Consider the following 20095-nt stretch of genomic DNA (forward strand, 5'->3'; position numbering starts at 1 on the left):
CGTAAAGGTTAACGTGGAGAAAATGGCCTATAACGTTAGTATTATTTTGAAAATAGTTCTGACCTTAAGGACTTCATAAAACAGTCTTGAGCACCTTCACGAGTCTGCAATCCATACTTTGAGAATTGCTTCAGTGGAGGCTTCTGTTGTATGGATATGTTTCTTGCAGGTATTTGGGGTGCTTCCAGTTTTCTGTTACAAAAAGTGCTGCTATGAACATTCTCATAGATGTGTGTTTTGGTGAACACATGTGTATGGTTTTGTGGGGTATATGCCAATGCATAGGATGGAGTCATAGACTATGTGTATGTTCATTTTAGTGGTGCCTCATGGTTAACCAAAGTGATTGTACCAATTTATACTCCCACCAGCAGAGTATAAGCATTCCTATTGCTCCACATCCTCAGTGACACTTGGAATTGTCATTATCATTTTAGCCATTCTGGTAAATGGGTAGTGGCATCTCAATGGAGTTTAAATTTGCCTTTCCCCAGTGGCTAAATTAATTTGAGCATCTTTTCAAAGCTTCTCATCCATTTAAATATTCTTTTTTAGTGGAGTGACTGGTTCAAATTTTTTATTTTTCTATTATTCATCTTCTTTTTAATTTGTAAAAGCCATTCTGTGGCTTGCCTTTTTATTCACTTAATATTGTTTTTAGGGGACAGAAGTTATTAATTTTGGGGGGGTGTTAAATGATCTTTATTGAAATATTTTCCTTTGTACTTTTTGACTAGCTGGGCATTCCACTGCATCACTGTTGATGTCATCTATGATGTCATGTGGGTGGCGGCCATTGACATTGCAGCCCACAGACTGGGTAGTCCCCAGGATCTCTTTCATGGTTCCAGAGAGTTCTCTGTCTAAAGAACAGTACTGGATCTATCGGGCAATGTTGACAACCTCATCAAAAGTGATATCACTGCTGTTGTGTTTAATGTTTTTCTGTTTCTTTGTGTCTCTTGGTGGTTCCTCGAGGGCTTTCATGATCAGGGCAGAGGCAGGAGGTACCACTTCAATCTGGGCCTGTCTGTCCTGAATAGTTTCACTGTAATCCTCAGACCCTTCCAGCCACTGGTTGCCTTGGCGATGTCATCACCAACTTTTTTTGGAGACAGACCCAGGGGGCCGATCTTGGGGGTCGGGGCAGGCGTGGCACCGACTTTGCCACCGGTGCACCTCAGGTACGCGACTTTGATCTCGCTGGGGTCGAACTTAGGCGGCATGGTGGAGGCGGCTGGTGTCCGATGAACCCTGATTCAGAACGACCAAAGAAAGTTGCACCTTGGCCTCCTCTGAGCCAAAAACCGAAAGCAGATGTTATTGATTTTTAATGGGTTATTTATTTTTAAATTTACATATAGTAAAAGTCGACCTTTTTGATGTAGAGTGCTATAAGTTTGGTCAAATGCATAGAATTATGTAACTTCCACAACAATCAAGATACAGAACCATTCCATCACCCTCCAAATTTCACTCATGCTGCTCCTCTGTGGTTATCTCCTACCCCTACCCCAACCTCTGGCAACCACTGATCTGTTCTCCATTGCTATAGATTTGCCTCTTGAGTCTGGCTCCTTTCACATAATACAATGCATTCATTCATGTTGTATGTTTGTTCCTTTTTACTACTGACTAGTATTCCTTTGTATGGATATACTATAGTTTCTTTATCCATGTGTCAGGATGCTTGCATTGTTGAAGGATGCATTGTTTCCAGTTTGGTAGCAATTTTGAATAAAGCTGCTGTGAACACTCTTGATTAGGTTTTAGTGTGAACATAGGTTTTCATTTCTCTTGAGTAAATAGCTAAGAGTGGAATTGCTGGGCCATGAACAGAGTTTGTTTTTAATGTAATCTAGTTTTCTAATTTTTTTCTTATGGATAGTACTTTGATTGTGTGTTCTGTTTAAGAAATCTTGCCACGGCCGGGCGTGGTGGCTCACGCCTGTAATCCTAGCTCTTGGGAGGCCCAGGCGGGCGGATTGCTCAAGGTCAGGAGTTCAAAACCAGCCTGAGCAAGAGTGAGACCCCGTCTCTACTATAAAATAGAAAGAAATTAATTGGCCAACTGATATATATATAAAAAATTAGCCGGGCATGGTGGCGCATGCCTGTAGTCCCAGCTACTCGGGAGGCTGAGGCAGGAGGATCACTGGAGCCCAGGAGTTTGAGGTTGCTGTGAGCTAGGCTGACGCCACGGCACTCACTCTAGCCTGGACAACAAAGCGAGACTCTGTCTCAAAAAAAAAAAAAAAAAAAAAAAAAAAAAGAAATCTTGCCAGGTAGATCAAAAAGATATTCCCCTTTTTCATCTTCTAGAAGAGTTATCGTTTTCCCTTTCATGTTTGGATCTATAATTCACTCAGCATTTATTATTTATGCTATAAAGTAGAGGTCAGGGTTGATTCCCTGTCCATTCAATATGGAAATATGATTCATCCAGCACTATTTATTTAAAAGTTTGTGGTTTCTCCACTGATGCATAGCATCTTTGTCTGAAAGGGAGTGTCCCTACATGCCTGTTTGTTTTTGTACTTTCCATTGTGTTATATACATCTGTCTCTCTTGTAACTCTACCACACTGTCAAATTACTATAGTTTTATAAGTCTTGTTAACCAGTACGATATATTGTCACTTTATTTTTCCAGCATATTACGGGGCTGCAAATGTTTAGGTTATGTATATTGCTTTTGCCCCACCCAAATCAGAGTTTCAAGTGTGTCCATCCCCCAGATGATGTGGACCACACCCCTTAGATGTGTATATACCCATCCCCTCCTCCCCTCTATTCTCCCTTTATCCTTCCTCACTCTCCTTCTTCTCCTCCCTCTCTTCCTCTTCTTATATCCCTTACCCCTCCATCTTCTTTAAGAATGCCTTGGCAACTTCTGAAATTTTCTATTGCTATATAAATTTTAGAAACTGCCTACCAGTTTCTATAAAATGAATTCCTGTAGGGAGGCTTGAAACCTATTGGGTAAAACTGATATTTTAAAAATATTGAATCTTCCAGTTTATCAATGTCCCTCTATTAGGTCTTTAATTTTGGCATTTAGGTTTTAAATAGTTCTCAATATTGTAGTGTTTTTGTTTAGAGATCCTGCACATATTTTGTTAAATTTATTCCTAGGTATTTGATGATTTTAATGCTGTTGTAAATGGTGTCTTCTTAAAATTTCATTTTCTGTTTATTACTAATATAGGAATAGTAGGGGTTTTTCTGTATATTGACCTTATATTCAGGAACTTTGCTAAACACATTAATTCTAAAAACGTATCTGCAGAATGTTTTGAATTTGCTATGTTCTCAATAATATCACAACTAATGACACTTTATTTCTCCTTTCTAATGCTTATATCTTCTATTTGGTTGGCTTTTTATTTTTTCCTTATTGCACTGGCTAGAATTTCTACTATATTGCAAAAAGGTATTGATAGCCAGCATTCTTGTAATACTTCTAATCTCAGAGGGAAGATTTAAACATTGCACCACGAAGATACTTGCTGTAGTGTTCATTTCTTTTCTTTTGGAGAAAGAGTCTTTCTATTCCTAGTTATTAAGAGTTTTCTTTTTACTCTTAAATTTATGATTAAAACACTTACCAAAAAAAAAAAAAAAACCACTTACCAAATGCTTTTTGTACATATATTGAGATAATCCTATAACTTTTCCCCTTTATCCAGTTAATGTGAAACACATTGATTGATTTTCTCATGTGGAAGTCATGTTGCATTCTGGGACTAAACCTAATAAGTTATCCTAATAAGTTATCGCTGACATCCTCATGGTTAACATTTGCCAACACCGCTCCTCTTCCTTACAGTAGTTAATGTGCAATCTCTCTTGGGGGCCGAGGAGAGGGTGGGGGCTCGGCCTGGGGCGGGGAGGGCGTTGGCATTTCACGAGGACAAGGTGGGCGCCCGGCTCGTGTGACAGAGGCGTGGGTAAGTGGGCGGCCAGGGGAGTGGAGGTGGATGGGGTGGGGTGGGGGGAGGGCCCCAGTCTTTTTTTTTTTTTTTTTTGATGACTCCCCATTCCTGTTCCTTCCTGGCTGCCCAGGGTTGGGGGACTATGCAGCTCAGAGCAGGGCAGGGCAGGAAGAGGAGGGAAAAGCAGCAGGCCGCCCAGGGCTGGGGAAATGGCAGGGCGAGGGTGAGGGGGTTGGGGGCTACTGGGGTAAGGCACAACCCTGTCTTTGGCTCTCCTGGTGAGGAGTTTCCTCCCCTGCACCCCCTGCCCGGCCCCGCTTCCCCCCCCAGGCCCCCCCCCACAGTCCCGGGAGCCAGGGGCGCCTCCTGGGGTCCCTGAAAAGAGTGGGCTCTGCCACCCAAGCCAATGGTACAGGGCCTCGGAGGATACAGGGGCAAGCCCAGGGAGGGGCTGGTGGGGGTCTGCCCAGGACAGAGTGCCAGGACCCCAGCCAGACACCCACACCCCGGACTGACCCCCTGCAACAAGCAGATGTTAGGAGGGACCCCCCAGCAGGCTGGCGGGGCTGCAGGGTCAGGTGGATGGTCACTAAATCAGATTCAGAGGGTCCAGTAGGGCCCTGCCTCTTTAGAGAGGCCACTGGGAGCAATGGGGAGGGAGACTCGAGGCAGGGAGGACAAGGGCCAGGGACGCAACTGTGAGATGACGAAATAACACCCCACATGGGGGAACGGGGAGCAGAAAAAGAAAAGAACCCTCCACAATCACATGTAAAACTAAAATAAAAATAAAAGTACTCGCTCTGGGCAAGGAAAGGGAATGGTAAGAGAAAATTCTGGAAACAATCGCTAACAATGGAAGTGGGCCCAGCCCTGCCCAGCCCCCAGGAGGTGGGCTTAGCCAACAGGCCAAGGCCTAGGACACCCTTAAGCTGTAGCCCTGTGGCCGCTGGGACAAGGGACGGGGGAAGCTGGGAAGACCCGCAGGAGCCCAGGTGGCAGCTGGGACTGGGGCGCCGCCACAGAAACACCCTCCCACACATGCGCACACATTTAGCCTGCCGCCCCTCCCCACCCCAGCCTGCCTTCCACGGCCCCGGGCCGAGGGGGGACATCAGACACAGTCACATTGGTTTTGAAAAATAAAAGGAATCTTATACTTCAATAGTTCATTCGCTAAAAAAAGGTTTTAAAACTTATGTACAAGGGGTGGGGGGCCTGGAGCCCTGCCGTGGGGCAGGGTGGGGTGGAGGGAATGGAGGGAAGGGGCCCCCAACCTGCTCCCCTGGGTTCCAACCCTGGTCCTACTGCCTCTTAAATCTTCATTTGTCTGAAAGCAAAACTTCTATACACGCAAACGCACACATGCACACGCACACGCTCTGCCAGCCCTGCGACCCTCCCCAAGCCTCTGAAACCCTCCGTCTGCCACCAATGGACCCCGTCCCTTAGGACTTGCCTCTCTAAGGCCCCAGGGAACCCACAGGGGGCAACAGAGGCAGGGAGAGGAGAAAGGACACTGGGCCCGATGCCTTAGATCAGTTGTGCAATTTCTCTGAGCCTCAGTTTCCCCAGCTGTAAAACGGGCAGTCCCCACAGCCTCGCCTACCCTAGCCCCCAGGCACAGGGACAGACGAGGGTGACAGGAAGGTGCTTTTGGAGATGTGGAAGCACTGGGAGGTGGCAGGAGGGGCCCTGAGAACCCCTGGGGGACCCCTCAAGTCCCAAGGGGCTGCAGTGAGGGCGGAGGCTGAGGAATGCTTCCGCGGGGCAGCCTAGGGCCTGGGGAGGGGCCCTTCCTGAGCCCCCCAGGCCGGCCCCGTCCCCATGGCGGGCCTGGGTGTGGGGGCATCATTGCGAGGGGTGAGGGGAGGAGCAGAGCTCAAGTGTGCAGAGTGTGTGAAAGGAGGCGCATGGACCTCGGCCACCTGCTCTGCCCTGTGGGTCCTCTGTCCTCTCCTGGCCTGGCTCGTGTTGGGGGAAGGGGGGAGGAGAGGGGAGGCAGAGGGGCTGGGAGCATGCAGCACCCCCCGCGGGTCCTGGGGAGGGACAGACAGTAGCTGGTGACCAAGATGGCGGGCGAGGGTGTGACGGAAGGGGAGTGTGCGCCGCGGTGGGAGGGCGGGCGGTTACTGCAGGCCCTCGGCCGAGGGGCCTGCCTCGCCCTCGTGGCCGGCCGTCTTGAAGCCGTGCTCCACGCCCATCATGTCTGGCTCTATCTTGCCCGTCTCGCTGATGAAGGCGGTGTAGGCGTCGCCCTCCGCCTTGAGCACCTTGAGCTTGGGCATCCAGCTCTTGCGCATGGCGCGGCGCGCGTTGGTGCACATGTCGCCCGCGATGGCGTTCATCTCGCCCTCCTTGAAGTTGGAGGCGAAGTTCTGGCAGTAGTACTTGACTGCGTGGAGCACGCGACTGTCCAGCGGCTTGCGGCTGGGGTTGTTGCTGGAAGAGCGCATGCCCGTGCCGCAGCTGTTGGCCAGTGTGTTCCGGTCAAAGGAGGAGGCCAGGAGCCGCCGCAGCAGGACCTTGTGCCGCGCGCCCGCGCTGACGTGGCGGTTCATGAGCTGCGCCCGTGTGATGTACACGTTGGTGCCTGTCACCAGCTCCAGCTTCTCGGAGGGGTCCGCCTCATCGTAGAGCTTGGGGTGACAGCGGCTGCCGATCTGGTTGATGAGCTCAGTGGGGAGAGATGCCAGGTCCTGCCGCACCTGGATCCGATTCCGGGACTCGGGGGCCACCTGCTCGGGCAGGGCCTCCACCTTCTCGGCTGTCTGGCCGACATTCATCGTGCTGTACATGGTGTACATGTTGCAGATCTGCCGGTACTGCTCGTCTGTCCCCTCCTAGCCCCCCCGTCCTCCTCCTCGTCCTCCTCGTTGTGGTAGGGACCAGGGCTGTCGCTGGTGTAGGCGCTCGAGGTGCCCAGGCTGGTCCGCTCGGATGTGCTGGGCCCGCTGACCACGGCCCCCGCTGCTCCGCTGGCCGGCTGCCCAGCCCCGGCCCCTGCTGCTGCTGCCGCCACCGCGGCTGCCACCCCAGCAGGCTGGGCCGCTGCCACCACTGGGGCCTGCTGGTGCGGCTGGTTGGCGGCCAGGTCCGGCGTGGAGAACTTGGCCATTTTGCGGCTGCCGTTGCCGCTGCCCCCGGCCGACTTCTGGCCGCTGTCCCACAGCCGCTTGGCCACAGGCGTGCACTGCACAGAGTCCGACTCCTGCTGCTCCGTCTTGACCCGAGACACGAGGGGCAGCGGGGTGCCGCAGGCTGGCCAGCCTGACGTCTGCGCCACGGGGCTCTGGGGCTCGGACCACGGCCTCCTCGGTGGGCAGGCCCTGGGAGTCGCAGCTCGGGGAGCTCACCTTGAGGAAGAACTCGGTGCCCTTCTCCATGATCTCCTGGATCTGCAGGAAGCCGGCCGTGTACATGAGCAGGAACTGGTCGCCCACGTTCATGCTCAGCCGGCCCGGGTAGCAGAAGTTGAGGATCTGCTGGAAGGACTGCGGCTGTATTTGTTATTTTTTTTAGAATTTTGCATCTATCATCATTTGTGAAATTGACCTGAAATTTTTGTTTCTTAAAATGCTCTTGTCACATGTTGATGTCTGGCTTCAAAAAACAAGTTAGGGAAAAGTTTTCTCATTTTATATTTCCTAGAAGAGTTTAAAACTAATTTGCATTATGTCTTCCCTAAATGATTGGAAAACTTTGCTAGTAAAGCCATTTGGGCCTGAAGTTTGCTTTGAACCACAAATTTAAAATTTCTTAATTTCCAACATATGGTGATTTTATAATTATCTTATTATCTCAATTGCCTTGTGGTTTGAGAATAATATAATGTATATGATTTAAATCTTAGAAATTTGTAGAGATTTGCTGCAAGTATGTAGTCAGCATGTAGTGATTTTGTGTGAAATGCCAGTATGTCCTTGAAAAGAATGGGTATTCTGTGGTTGTTAAGGGCAGTCTTCTCCATATATCAATTCAGTCAAGTGTTTTAATTGTATTGTTCAAATCTTCCAAATATTTAGAGGTTGTTTTGTCTGATTGGTTTATCATTTACTGAAAGAGATGCATCCACATGTCTCACTATGATCTAAATTCGTCTATTTCTTTTCTTAGTTATATCATTCTTTGCTTTATATATTTTGAGGTTATGTAATTATTTGCATACAAATTTAGATTTTTATATCTTCCTGGTTAACTAAAACTTTTATCATTATGAAGTGTTCCACCTTGTCTGAAATTGATAGCCACACCATCATTCTTTTATTAGTGTTTTCATAGTGTATATTTTCCCATCTTTTTTCTTTCAAGCTTTCAGCATACTTATCTCTTCTAAATACATGTGCCTTATAAGCAGCAAAGAATTTTTTTTAAAAAAATCTAGTCTGTCAATCTGTCTTTTGAGAGCATTTAATCCATCTATTAATACATTCAATGCAATTATTAATGTAATTTACCATCTTGATGTTTTCTATTTGTTCCATTTTTCTTTTTGTTTTATTGGCTTCTTTCAGATCAGTATTTTTAAATTATTTTGTTTCCTATTATCTTTGTAGTTACATTTTTTTTTTACTATTCCTTTATTGACTACCTTAGAAGATTACAACATGCATTCTTATCAAATCCATCAGTTATGAATTTATTACTTCTCGGCTCCAAATCCACTTTTCATTGCCTGTTATGCAAAAATAACTATTTCTCCTTTGCTAGCTGTTGTGAAGCTAAGCCATGTGATGTAGAGGGTGCTGGAGAGGCATCAGAGGAAGGAGGAGTTTCTCCTCCTGGTTCCGGTACCACCCTCCTGCCGTGCTCCAGGAGAACAGGGAGGTGAGTGGCAGTGCCCAGCAGCCAGCAGCTTCCCTGGCTCCCTTCAGGGCAACTTCACACTGGGATTGTGTAGCCCATGAGGCATCACCTCCCAGTGAATGGCTTTCTCAGCACCCCAGTAAAGGGCTTTGAGCAAATTTTGAGGCATTCAGCTTCTTGGCCTTTTCTGGAATTGGCCGATGCCTATGGAGAAAAATTGGTCCCTAATGCCAAGATTACCTTTATGGATTTCCTTCCTCTTCTGATCTTGGTAGCAGGGGAGGTGGTGGAAAGTGGTCAGACTCTGGGTATATTATTTTGAAAGTGGAGGTGACAGGATTTGCTGACGGAGTAGATGTGAGAGCAAAGTACAAAGGATGATTTCATAGTTTTTTATTAGAATGGAAGTGAGACATCAGACAAGGGAGAGAGAGAGAGAGAGAGAGAAAGTGATGTGGGGTATACCCAAGGAGAAGAGTAGTAAGGGAAGTGATGATATAAGGTACTGTTATTGGGTCAATGGCTTGGAGGTCCTGGTGATATCAAGGAATTGTTGGAGTTAGGATATCAGAAAGAGAGAACTAAAAAAAGTAGCATGAAAATATAGACAGACTTGGGGAAGAGGAAACAAATTCTTGTTTTAAAATAATCTTTTATTTGCTTGTCTTAGGCATTTTAACATACATTATTTTGATATACATTACATTTATTTTCATTAACTGAATAATTTACTATATAATGTAAAGCACAAAATATAATTTTGAATTCTAAACATTGCATAATGTATGAGGTATGAATAATCAAAATAGTCAAACATTATTGATGTTCATCATAATGAGAAGCAGATAATCAACATTTCTATTACCAAGTATGACTCTAGAGATTGGGGAGATAAATCCACCACTGAATTTTCACACCTTTGGAATTAGAGGTAGGATATGTAATCAAAAAATAGATTTTGATATTCAAATCTGTACTGTGTGTTTTTGTTGGAAACATCAACACATAAAACAGAAAACTAGTTAATGGTCATGTTTTCCGAGAAAAAAATGTGTGTCTGAACAATCATTTGAATATCACAAAAACACTGCAGACATTAGCAGAAGCAGGCAAATTAGTTGCCTATTTTAACCATTGAAATGATGTTTTTAAATGTTCAGAAGAGGGGTTCCTAATTTTTTCAAGATATTGATCTTTATTGTTGATTTGTCTATTAACTTGAAAGATTTTTGTCGACAAAACTTATTTGATTAGTGTTCACATCTTGCATTGATCAAATATCTACATAATAGTTAGCAATTATAAGTAAACACATTCTAAAATGTGATATTAAATGAATCAGAATTAATCTAAATTATTTCAGTCCCATTGACCCTTTAGGGCAGCCTCTGAATTCTTTGTTTTAGTAAATACATGATTTCAACAGAGCCTTTTGAAAAATTGAAAATAACTTATGAAACCTTCTTATTCAAGTGTCTTTCTGGGCCTTATTTGGAGAATCAATCTATTAAAGAATAGAATGTCTGTTTTTACATTCTTCTTTTTAAATTTCGTCTTAATTTTTTCTCCTTCCCATTTTTCTCTTCTAGGTCCTCACTGATCTATTTCTCTTCTTCCATCCTCTAACTAACCTAAAATCTGCTCCCTGTCCCCTTTCCTTATTTCTCATCGTAGCCTTGGAAGTTTTTCCTCTTCCTGTTTCTTCTGTGCTTGGATTCATATCTCCTCCTGTTGTGTTTGGTTTTCCACAGAGAATTTGTTTCTGTTGGGTTCACCGGTTCTTTTTACAGAGAATTATGGATGAAATAAGTAAAATATTTTTGAATCTGGCTATGTAGTGATCCACAAACATAAGATATATCAACATCTCACAAATGCAACATGTAGTTGTCTAAGGCTGATATCATACGCGTAGTCTCTTTGGTATATACTTCTTGTGTTCAAGATGTAACAACATTAAATTTGTTTTTTTTTTTAGTTTTATTTTGTTTTTAATTGACCAGTGAATTCTGGAACTTTTCATATTGCTTTCTATTCCTGTGAAGTAATAACAATTAAATGCTATTAATAATAAATGTTATTAATGAATAACAGTATGAATCTCATTTTGATACTTTTTCATCTTCTTATTGCATTGGGACTTTTTTTATTCTTATTCTTTATTTCAGGCTACATAGTCTATTATGCTTTGAGGTAAGAGAGAATCTAAAACTGGAATATGATTCTATTCCCAAGTTCTTACAGATTTACCAAATGGTTGTCTGTGGGTCACATCTCTCCTATTTATTCCATAAGGTTGATATGGTTAACATCTACTATTCCCTTACCATGTGCTAGTCACTCTTCCAGACATACCTTATATCCATTACATAACTCTGGGAGGTGAGTGCTATTATTATGTTCATTTTACAGATGAAAATCTGGGACACATGGAGGTTCAATAATTTGCCCAAGGTCATACAGTAGGAGACAGAGCCAGAATTTTAACTTAAGAAGTCAGATTCCAAGTCTGAGGCACTGGCCACCATACTGTATTGCCTCCTAATAAGGCAAGTTGCAAATGCACGTGTTGACCTCTTGATTCTTGTTACCTTCATCTCTGCTCCATTTCATTCACCCACTTATATAGAAGCACCTATAACCCATCTTCTTTCAGAACTCCATCTCTAAGACCTTAGACTCAGCATTCTCTTGATTTGATGCCTCCTTACCTTTCATGCCTGCTGCTTTTTCATAGCTACTGAACCTGCTGGGCATCTGCACTGAGCCCTCAGGACTCTCCTTATTCTCCCAGTTCCCATCATGCCCCTTTCCTATTTTCTGTTACTTCTCCACCTTACCAGGAGGGCTTGCCATTGCTTGAATTCACCTTGCATTTTTCTACTTTTAGTTTCACCCACTCTTTCTGTATGGAATATTCTCCCATCCCTTCCCTCTATTTTAGCTTAACTTCACTCAATCTTTAAGCTACTCCCTAAACTCCCTACCCCTTGTCTGCGTCCCAAAATACTACCTCTCTATTATGTACTTCCTGGTCATCTCAAAACATTAGATGTGTTCCTTCTCTTTTCAGCATTCCCAACACTCAATTGGTACAGCAAATATAGTGCTTATGAGAGTCTACCTTGTAATATAGTTGCATGTGAATGTCCTTAGCATCCCTCCTAGCTTATAATCATAACTTAGAAGACCTAGCCCAATGCCTTATGCTAAAGCATGGAACAAGGAACTTTATAAGGGAAAAGAATGTAAAAGATATTCTAATTCGACCTGTAATTTTTCTGGTAAAGACATTGAAGCCTATTTGAATAGGCAATCATACTGACAGTGGGAGACAGAAATTCACTTGTTCTTTCCATCCTTGAATGCACATTAGGATTAAATCATGTGTGCACTCAACACCGTGCTAAGCACTAGGGCTACCCAGGCAACAGTCTCTACTTTTAAGAAATTTGGTGTCCACTGGGGTCTACTGGGGAAGACAATTAATAGATTACTACAATACCATGTGATGAGATAGCTGTTAGAGGAATAAATAAATGGATATATAAATAAATACATGAGTCAAGGAGTTTACTATCTTTGTAGTAATATCATATGGTCCTTTTGATCACAAGCATGAGGAAACAGGTTTTGTAATTCACTTAATAAAATCACAGCTGAGGCTGTAGGAAGGCATATCAAATCTGATTTGTGCCAGACAAGCTGATCTTCATCAGTCCAAAAAAAGAGAAAGGTCTATTGAAAACAGAGAGGTGATGTTTTCTATCTTACTCTCTGGTTTTAGTCCTTTTCTATTCAGTTTTTTACACTGCTTTTTCTCACGTGTTTAGGATTAAATTCTGAACACTCAGTGACATCCTGGGATAGTTTTTGTTTTGTTTATTAATTGGCTGTATGTTCACCTCAACCAAACCAATGTTCACCTCAATCCAACCAAAGATTCGATCGACTTTGGACTGGCTGCGTGCACTGTTTGTTTTATTTACTTATTTTTAAGCTTGAATGTTCTTCCTGTAATATTAGCTTTTCTCAACCCCTGAAAAGTTGAGTTTTCTGACGGCCATGGAGCCTGCTTAATTTAGGTGCCAAAGAGAGTGTCATAGGATGTAAAGTGGGGTGTCTCCCAGGCCGACAGGACACCTTACCTGGGGAATCCCAAGCCCATTCTGCTCATTACGCATCAGGAATGACCTCCAGTTGGGTGGCGTTAGGGGGAGTTTTATTTGAAAATGATTCCAAAACCTGTAAAAGAGATAAAACAGGGAAATTCCACACCTGTCATTTTGCCAGGATCTTGTTGGAGCCTGGTACCCAGCTCTGCCTAAGAGATAACGTTTCTGTACTATTTCAGCTGTTCATGTACCTTGGAATTTTCAGGGTGTTAAATATAGATAATCTTTAAAACACGATGACTGTGTCTTATTTGTATTGTACTATGATATCCTTTGCTTTAACAAATTCTCATATATGAAAATCTAGATTTATATGCTGTATACAAAAGCATTAAGGCCTAGTATTAGTGAAAGGGCAGGTAAATACATCCTCTCATGAGTTATTTATGGGAAGGTGAATTGGTTTCCTGAAGAACGATTTGGCAGAGTGCACCCAAAGCATTGTAGGCAATGGACCCAGCGCTCTACTGCTAGGAATTTATCTTAAGGAAATCAACATGAATGTGTGTAAGACACACCTACATGATTATTTGCCTAGTCACTGTTTCAAATAGTAAAAAGTTAGAAACAACTTAAAGGCCAAAGATGGGATGCATATAGGTATATGGCATTAGGCAAGCAGGCATTACAAACGAAGTAGGAAAATAGAGTAATGTGGAAAATTACTTTGATAAACATACAGGTACAAAAGTTAGTATAGTATTATCTTATTTGTATAAAAAGTACATGGGTATGTGCTTATAAACAGAAAAAGAAAGCTTAAATAAACACCAAAGTATAAATTGTTCTTTCTGGGTGGTGGGATTATTTGTGTTTTTAATTGTTTTTTATTTTAAAATATTTTTTCAAATTTTCTACAGTGGATAAGTATTATTTTTATAACCAGAAAAATGGCTAGTAAGCTTAAAAATCCCATTTTAGGAGCAACAAAGAGGCTTGGTGCAGTGACTCACAACTATAATCCTAGTACTCTTGGAGGCTGAGGTGGCAGGATTGCTTGAGCTCAGGAGTTCAAAACCAGCCTGAGCAACTGTGAGACCCTGTCTCTACTAAAAGTACCAAAATTAGCTGGGTGTGGTGGCACATGCCTGTAGTCCCAGCTACTTGGGAGGCTGAGGCAGGAGGATCGCTTGAGTCCAGGAGTTTGAGGTTGCAGTGAGCTATTATGATGTCACTGCACTCTACGTGTGTGACAGAGTGAGATTCTGTCTCAAAAATAAATAAATAAATACATAAATAAAAATAAAAAAGAGCAACAAAGATAAAGCAGGCTGTGACTGCTTCCCAAGATTCCTTATGACATCCTTTAATGAACTTTGTAATCAAAACACAATATTTAGCATCAACACCTTAGAAGTTTCTGAGATGGAATTCTTAAGAAACAAATCTCCAGAATTTTCTCCGAAGTTGTCATATTCCTTTTTTCTCCCAGAACAAGAAGTTAGATATATGCTCTGTTGAAAATCAGCAAAACTTGAAATGAGTTACAGCTGTTAAAAAGTTTAAGTAGGCTTGCATGTCCCAATACAGAGGGATGCCTAAGATATGTTGATGAGTAAAAAATGCAAGTTGCAGAACATATGTACTAGGATTGTATTAAAAATGACAGCAACAATAATACTCCCTCCCTACCAACTATATGGGACATTTTATTGAAAACAAATATTTTTAGAGAAATGTTGATATGCCCAAAAATAGGCCTAGGAGGGCACACCCTGAGCTGTTATCAAGAGTTACCCTAAGAGTGGGTGGAAGGATGGGCAGAAAACAGATAAGCTTTCCTGGAAAGTGCCAGGTGGGGTTACCTCCTTTTTATTTTATATACTTTTATGTTCTTTAAATTTTTAAATATAATTTAAAAACATTCAAAAGGAAATAGATAAAAAATAAATTTTAATAAATGCCTGTGCTCAGGGTGTAAACTAGATAGTGTATTTTGCTTACACATTTTAAATAATTAGAATTTTAAAATTAAATTTCTGTATTTTTCAGAGGATCAGTTGTAATGATAAGAAAGAATATTCTCTCCTTCGGTGATTATTTTGCAGATATAGAAATGGCAAATTGCCATTCCTTAAATTTTAACTCAAATATTCTGAATATGATCTTAAAGGCTTACACAGTTTTGAAGTATAGGCAGGCAGAAATTCAATGGGCCATTCCCCTAAACCAACTACCCCACCAAATTCATTCTCAGAGTTGGGCACAGGTGAAAACGTGACATGGGAAATCATTGTAACTCAATGACCACATCTTTGCTACATTAATACCCCCTCCTCATTCTTGTCTTAGCAAATATACCATTTTCCTCTTATCTTTCCTTCTCCTAAATCAAAAACCATTTCCAGAAGGGATCAAGAACACATTTACATGATGTATAAATGACTCTATGTTATATCTTCCTAACCAGATTTGTTTTTTAACAAGCTAACAAAAGAATGAAGTTCTAATGGGGGAGTCTCCTACATCAGTCAAAATTTGGGAGCATAGGCATTCACTGACTCTGTTTATATATAAACACAGCACCCTCTGCATCGGCCCAGGGTGCAACAGGTGTTTTCAGACTTACAGATGATGGTATATGTCAGGATCCCGCTGGAGCCGGGTTTGGAATCCTATATACAAGTCATCCCAGAGCAGCCCATTCTTCACCACATGTCTGATGACATCAACCCGGCTACGAATCTGAAATAGATGTGGCACAACTAGCAGGGCGACCTAGACAGCACAGAGTATGGAGCCCTCCTGTCCCTGGGAGAAGCAGCTGCCCATGATGGCAGGGGCATGAAGAATCAAGGAGAGATGTCTCCTGGAGTAGACATCACAGGCTGAGGACAAAAGGAAGGAGGTTGAGTGCAGCAGAAATCAAAAAAAGGAAAACAGGAAATAGATTAAGAGGTTGGGGAGCATAGTGGCTAAGAGCACAGACTCTGGAGTCAGATTGCTGGGTTCAAATCCAGGTTCTAGCTGTGTGATCTTGGTCACACAGCTTCTGTGCCTCAGTTTCCTCATCTATAAAATGAAGATAATAACAGTAGATTCTTCAAAGGATTGTTGTGAGGATTAATGAGTCAATGGACATAAAGTACTTAAAACAAGGCCTGGCACATCATAAGCATGCATAAGTGTTTGCTATCATCATCATCCCACATGTGGAGTGTCCGAGTCTCCACCTGCACATTCGCTGCAGTCCCCTGTGTCCGGCCTGGCAGAGACCAGGATCACCTTCAGTCAGATGGCCAAGGCCCTCACCCTTACAGAACCCTCAACTTCGGACACCAAAGCTGCTGAATAGCCAAAGGAGCACAGAATTAGGGGACAGTAGAGAGGGTCTTGAGTCTCAGACCTGCACTTGCTAATTATGTGACCTTAAACTTGCCAAGCCTCATTTTCTTTACTATGGGACTGTTCTGAGAAAAAATTAACCTATATAAATAGCACAGAGGGAAGTTGTCCTAAGATTGCATGGTTTTAACAATATGTCGTTGCCAGTGTTAAAGTTTACAGGAGCTTTTTTAGTATCTGTATCCTATTTTCCCCCTGGTAAATATTATGCTAATGCGAGAAGGGGCAAACTTTCATAAATGACAGACACAGAATTAAATGACACAGTATTAAATGACACATAATGATTAGAAGGCAGGCATTTTGGGTTCATTTCGCTTTTCTGCACTGTTTCTATAAAACAATTATATCCATTGTGAACTGAGGTTATAAACAGAGATCAGAGGATCTACTCTTTTGCCAACAGAGACTTAGAAGCATGATTCCACAGTTCGGTCAGGTCATCCTGCCGTGCTAGGATGCAGCATCAGGACCCAGTGCCTCCCAGTGGAGGGTGAATGGCCTCTCTTGGCCTTCAGATTTGGAGAGGAGCACTTGGGAGAACTGGAAAGAGACTTGAGAAATATTTAGGGTGTAAAATGGAAAGGTCTTGGTGACAAATTAGATTTGGGGATGGAGAGAAAAGGAAGAGTCTCCAAAGCCCTGGCTCTTTCCTTTATATCATGCTGTTATAGGTGAGGGATTTGCTCAAAATTTGGACTCAATAAAATAGGTGTTGGTTTATATTGATTTAACTCCCTTTCCAGAGGTACCTGTTGGGTTCACTTGGGGAAGGAGACACCACTAGACAGAAGGAAAAGGCAAGCAGAACACAATGCTCACTGGTCTATCAACAGCTCAGGTTGGGCAGGTGTTTGGAAGTAAGCATGGACAAGCCAGTCTCTGGGAACAACTCAAAAAGAAGCAAGTATGGACTTTAGTCAATAACAATATTTCCATATTGGTTTGTTAGTTGTGACAATGTACCATAGTAAAGTGAGATGTTGATAATACTTTGCACTATCCTTATAACTTTTCTATAAAGTTACTCTAAAATAAAATATTTATTTAGGAAAGAAGGAAGGAAGACCTCCACCAGTGTTGCTGCTTACTTCCTCATAGGGATGTTCTCGGCGTGGTCTTTCTTTTGGAAAGGATAAATCTAGAAAGTCAACCAAATAGTCATATCCTCCAGGTAAAGGGCTGAAGTCCTCATCTGTCTCAATCATCTGTGCAAATGACATGGTTAAAGGGAAGAATATCAATCAGGTGCTCAAGGTCTTGAAAAAATTCTAAGAATGTGTAAGGCTCAAATGCCCTTAAATGAGAAAGGATAGCAATGACCTGGAAGTTAATATTAAGAGTTTCTTACTCTCTGGCTCTTGTTCTCACTATCTATCTCCTCTCTCCTGAACTGATAACATTCAAATGCTAGTCCGCATTAGCAAAACTGTTTCATTTCACTAACTTCAGATTTATAGAGAAGGTTATCATTATCTCAAGTATCATTAGTAATGAGACATCAAGCATCACCATAGGTTTGCAGGTGAGGAAACAAATCACAGGTGGAATGTTTCTCACTGTCATACAGCAGCTATATATAAATAGTTTCATTAAAAACTATTTGTCAAAAACTTCCAAAAGTTTTTCTTTTTCATACTAATTATACTGAAAATATCATTTAGACCAATGTTTCCCAGGTCTTTGGATTTCAAAGACCCTTTCCTAAAATATGCCTGGGAGCTAATATAAGTATTAATCTTTTGTTTTGCCAAGTCAGAACTTTTTTTTCTAAAAAAATCTTACATATGCTATCTTTTTATTTCATTAAAGGAAGGGTGTTTTACTGCTTCTAAAATAAAAAGGACCTAGTCATGAAATAATAATTCATCCCAAGAAAAAAGAGTTGACATTTTTGTGCCAACAAGGATACCCTTTCTCTCACTTATTTCACTATTAACAAGCAAAAACTTTGTCATAGACTATCAGTGACCCTCAGGTTTTTGTGAATCATGCTTTTGAGAATAGCAAATGTTGCCTGGCATTACTTTTCAGGAGTTGAAAGGTGAACTTGAGAATAGTTCTCACCCTGAGAATAACCAGTGGCTTGTCTCTAAGAATGTGAGCATTGTCTGTTTCCTGATGCCATCTCCAAACTTTGCTCCCCTGCACAGTCTCAGGCACTTAATATCAGCCAGGGGTGGCCCACTGCAGACCTCCTCTTTGTCTCACACCCCTATTTATTAGTACTTAATTTGCTTTTGGATATACCTCCAGCTTTGGCGACCAGGTTATGACCTGAACTCTTGGGTGTGGCTCTGTGTGTATGGGGTGGGGCTAGTTTAAGTTCTAGATCTAGGCCTACCTCTGGGTTTGTGCAACTCAGTCTTCAGCATAGCTGCGGATATTAGTGACCTGCTTCTATCTCACCTTGCTCCAGGTGAACACCTCTCTGGGTGGATCCCACCTTCTAGTCCCACAGTTTAAATAGCTGTTCCTGCCATGCCAAAACAAAAACAAAATACCCACAAACACAAACAACAAATACATGGTGACAGAAGATAAAAGATGCTCTAAAAGAAAACCTAAGCTGGACTTCAGAACATTCCCTAAATATTTATCAAAGGATTGTTGATCAGATTGTCAAATTTGTTCTCTGTTGGGCAGCTAGTAGGGCTTAATGAATGCTGCTTGAGAAACAAATTGAAAAATGAAGGGGTTTTTGTGTATTTCAATAATACAAGAAAGCAAAGATAAATAATACTTGATAGCATACCCTGACCACAAGGTTATAATCCTTAAATCCAGCCCAAGTGAAGTATTCTTTTATCCAGGATGAGTGAAGAAATATTTCATCTTCTACAGCAGCATTCAAAACTTTCAAATAAGGTTCAAAGTCCCAGGAATCCTTGTAAATTTTAGTCCCCTGTGGAGGCTCTCTGATGCCCTTGCTAAAAGACACAAAGAGAAAGCAGCAAATGATGAAGGCAAAAGTTACCACTTAAATAGCAAAAGTCAACCAGATTAGTAGCTTTGAGACTGCTCAAATGATTCCCAGGGGGGGTCCCACTGTCACCTAAACCAGAGCAGCTCCTGTTAATTGTTTAATGTGATAGGTTTCCAAGTCAGATTTCATTTGAAGAAAAAAGTCTGTGTCTGGGAGGGAAAAAAAGTTTGAAAACCACTTTTTTAGACCCTTTTGGTTCAAATAAGTAAATTATGAAAATGTTGGATATAATCTGGCCATATTGACTTTGTGGATGTCTGCACACTCCTGCCTCTCCACCCCAGTTATTAATAGAATATAAGTTTGATGAAAGTAGCAACCGTGGCTGAGCACACAGCAAGTGCTCAATAAATATTTGTTAAACATAAACTTTAGCCTATCTTTGAGATATTCTCAGAATTTTGTGTTTCTAATACACAGCACTCTTACTGCATGAATCAAGGCACAGCTGACAGAGAGATGGGCAATTTTATCTTTAAACCCAGTGAGCAATGTGGATAATGAAGGTCTCTCATAGTCCTAGAGTTCTGTCCATCCCATGTGAAGACAGATCCTTGCATGGAACATGGAATCTTGAATCCTACGAATGGAACAGGAAGTGATGTGGGTAAGAGAAACACAAGGAGGGAAACAGGCATCCACTAGTAAAGATTCAGCAGGTCATGGTATCTGTCCCTGTTCTCAAAACTATACTTTTGGTCCATTGTATTCCCAAAGTGACAGAAGCACTGGTTCCTGTAATAAATTATTTACTAAATCCTAAAGCTTCTCACTTCTAAATATATGTCAATCTTCTCCAACTCCTTGCCCCTGTCCCAGTTTAGAGCCTTGCTAATCTCTTCTTATATA

The 20095-nt window shown here is 42.3% G+C and overlaps 2 protein-coding genes and 1 pseudogene across 6 annotated transcripts in view; all 3 read right to left on the bottom strand.

Annotated features, from left to right (window-relative positions):
* Positions 1-702: 702 nt before the first annotated feature.
* On the bottom strand, positions 703-1226 carry LOC105858273 (large ribosomal subunit protein uL11 pseudogene; annotated as a pseudogene).
* Positions 1227-4279: 3053 nt separating this feature from the next.
* Positions 4280-10460, bottom strand: NACC1 (nucleus accumbens associated 1). The gene is given in 4 exon segments (XM_076010759.1): positions 4280-6777; positions 6780-7245; positions 7247-7434; positions 10338-10460. Coding segments are annotated over 4 exon segments (1491 nt in total). The 3' UTR covers positions 4280-6063.
* The window catches only part of LOC105858327 (cytidine monophosphate-N-acetylneuraminic acid hydroxylase), a 91123-nt gene continuing 80400 nt past the window's right edge, over positions 9373-20095 (bottom strand). For all 5 annotated transcript variants that reach the window (XM_076010500.1, XM_076010501.1, XM_012741381.3 and 2 more), the window contains 5 exons: positions 19016-19190; positions 17352-17468; positions 15485-15600; positions 12889-12985; positions 9373-10777 (listed from right to left, as the gene is read on the bottom strand). In XM_076010500.1, coding sequence (XP_075866615.1) covers positions 10772-10777; positions 12889-12985; positions 15485-15600; positions 17352-17468; positions 19016-19190 — 511 coding nt within the window. In that variant the 3' untranslated portion in view covers positions 9373-10771. The remainder of the gene's footprint in view (positions 10778-12888; positions 12986-15484; positions 15601-17351; positions 17469-19015; positions 19191-20095) is intronic.

This window comes from Microcebus murinus, chromosome 15, assembly GCF_040939455.1.
Source record: "Microcebus murinus isolate Inina chromosome 15, M.murinus_Inina_mat1.0, whole genome shotgun sequence".
Classification (NCBI taxonomy): domain Eukaryota; kingdom Metazoa; phylum Chordata; class Mammalia; order Primates; family Cheirogaleidae; genus Microcebus; species Microcebus murinus.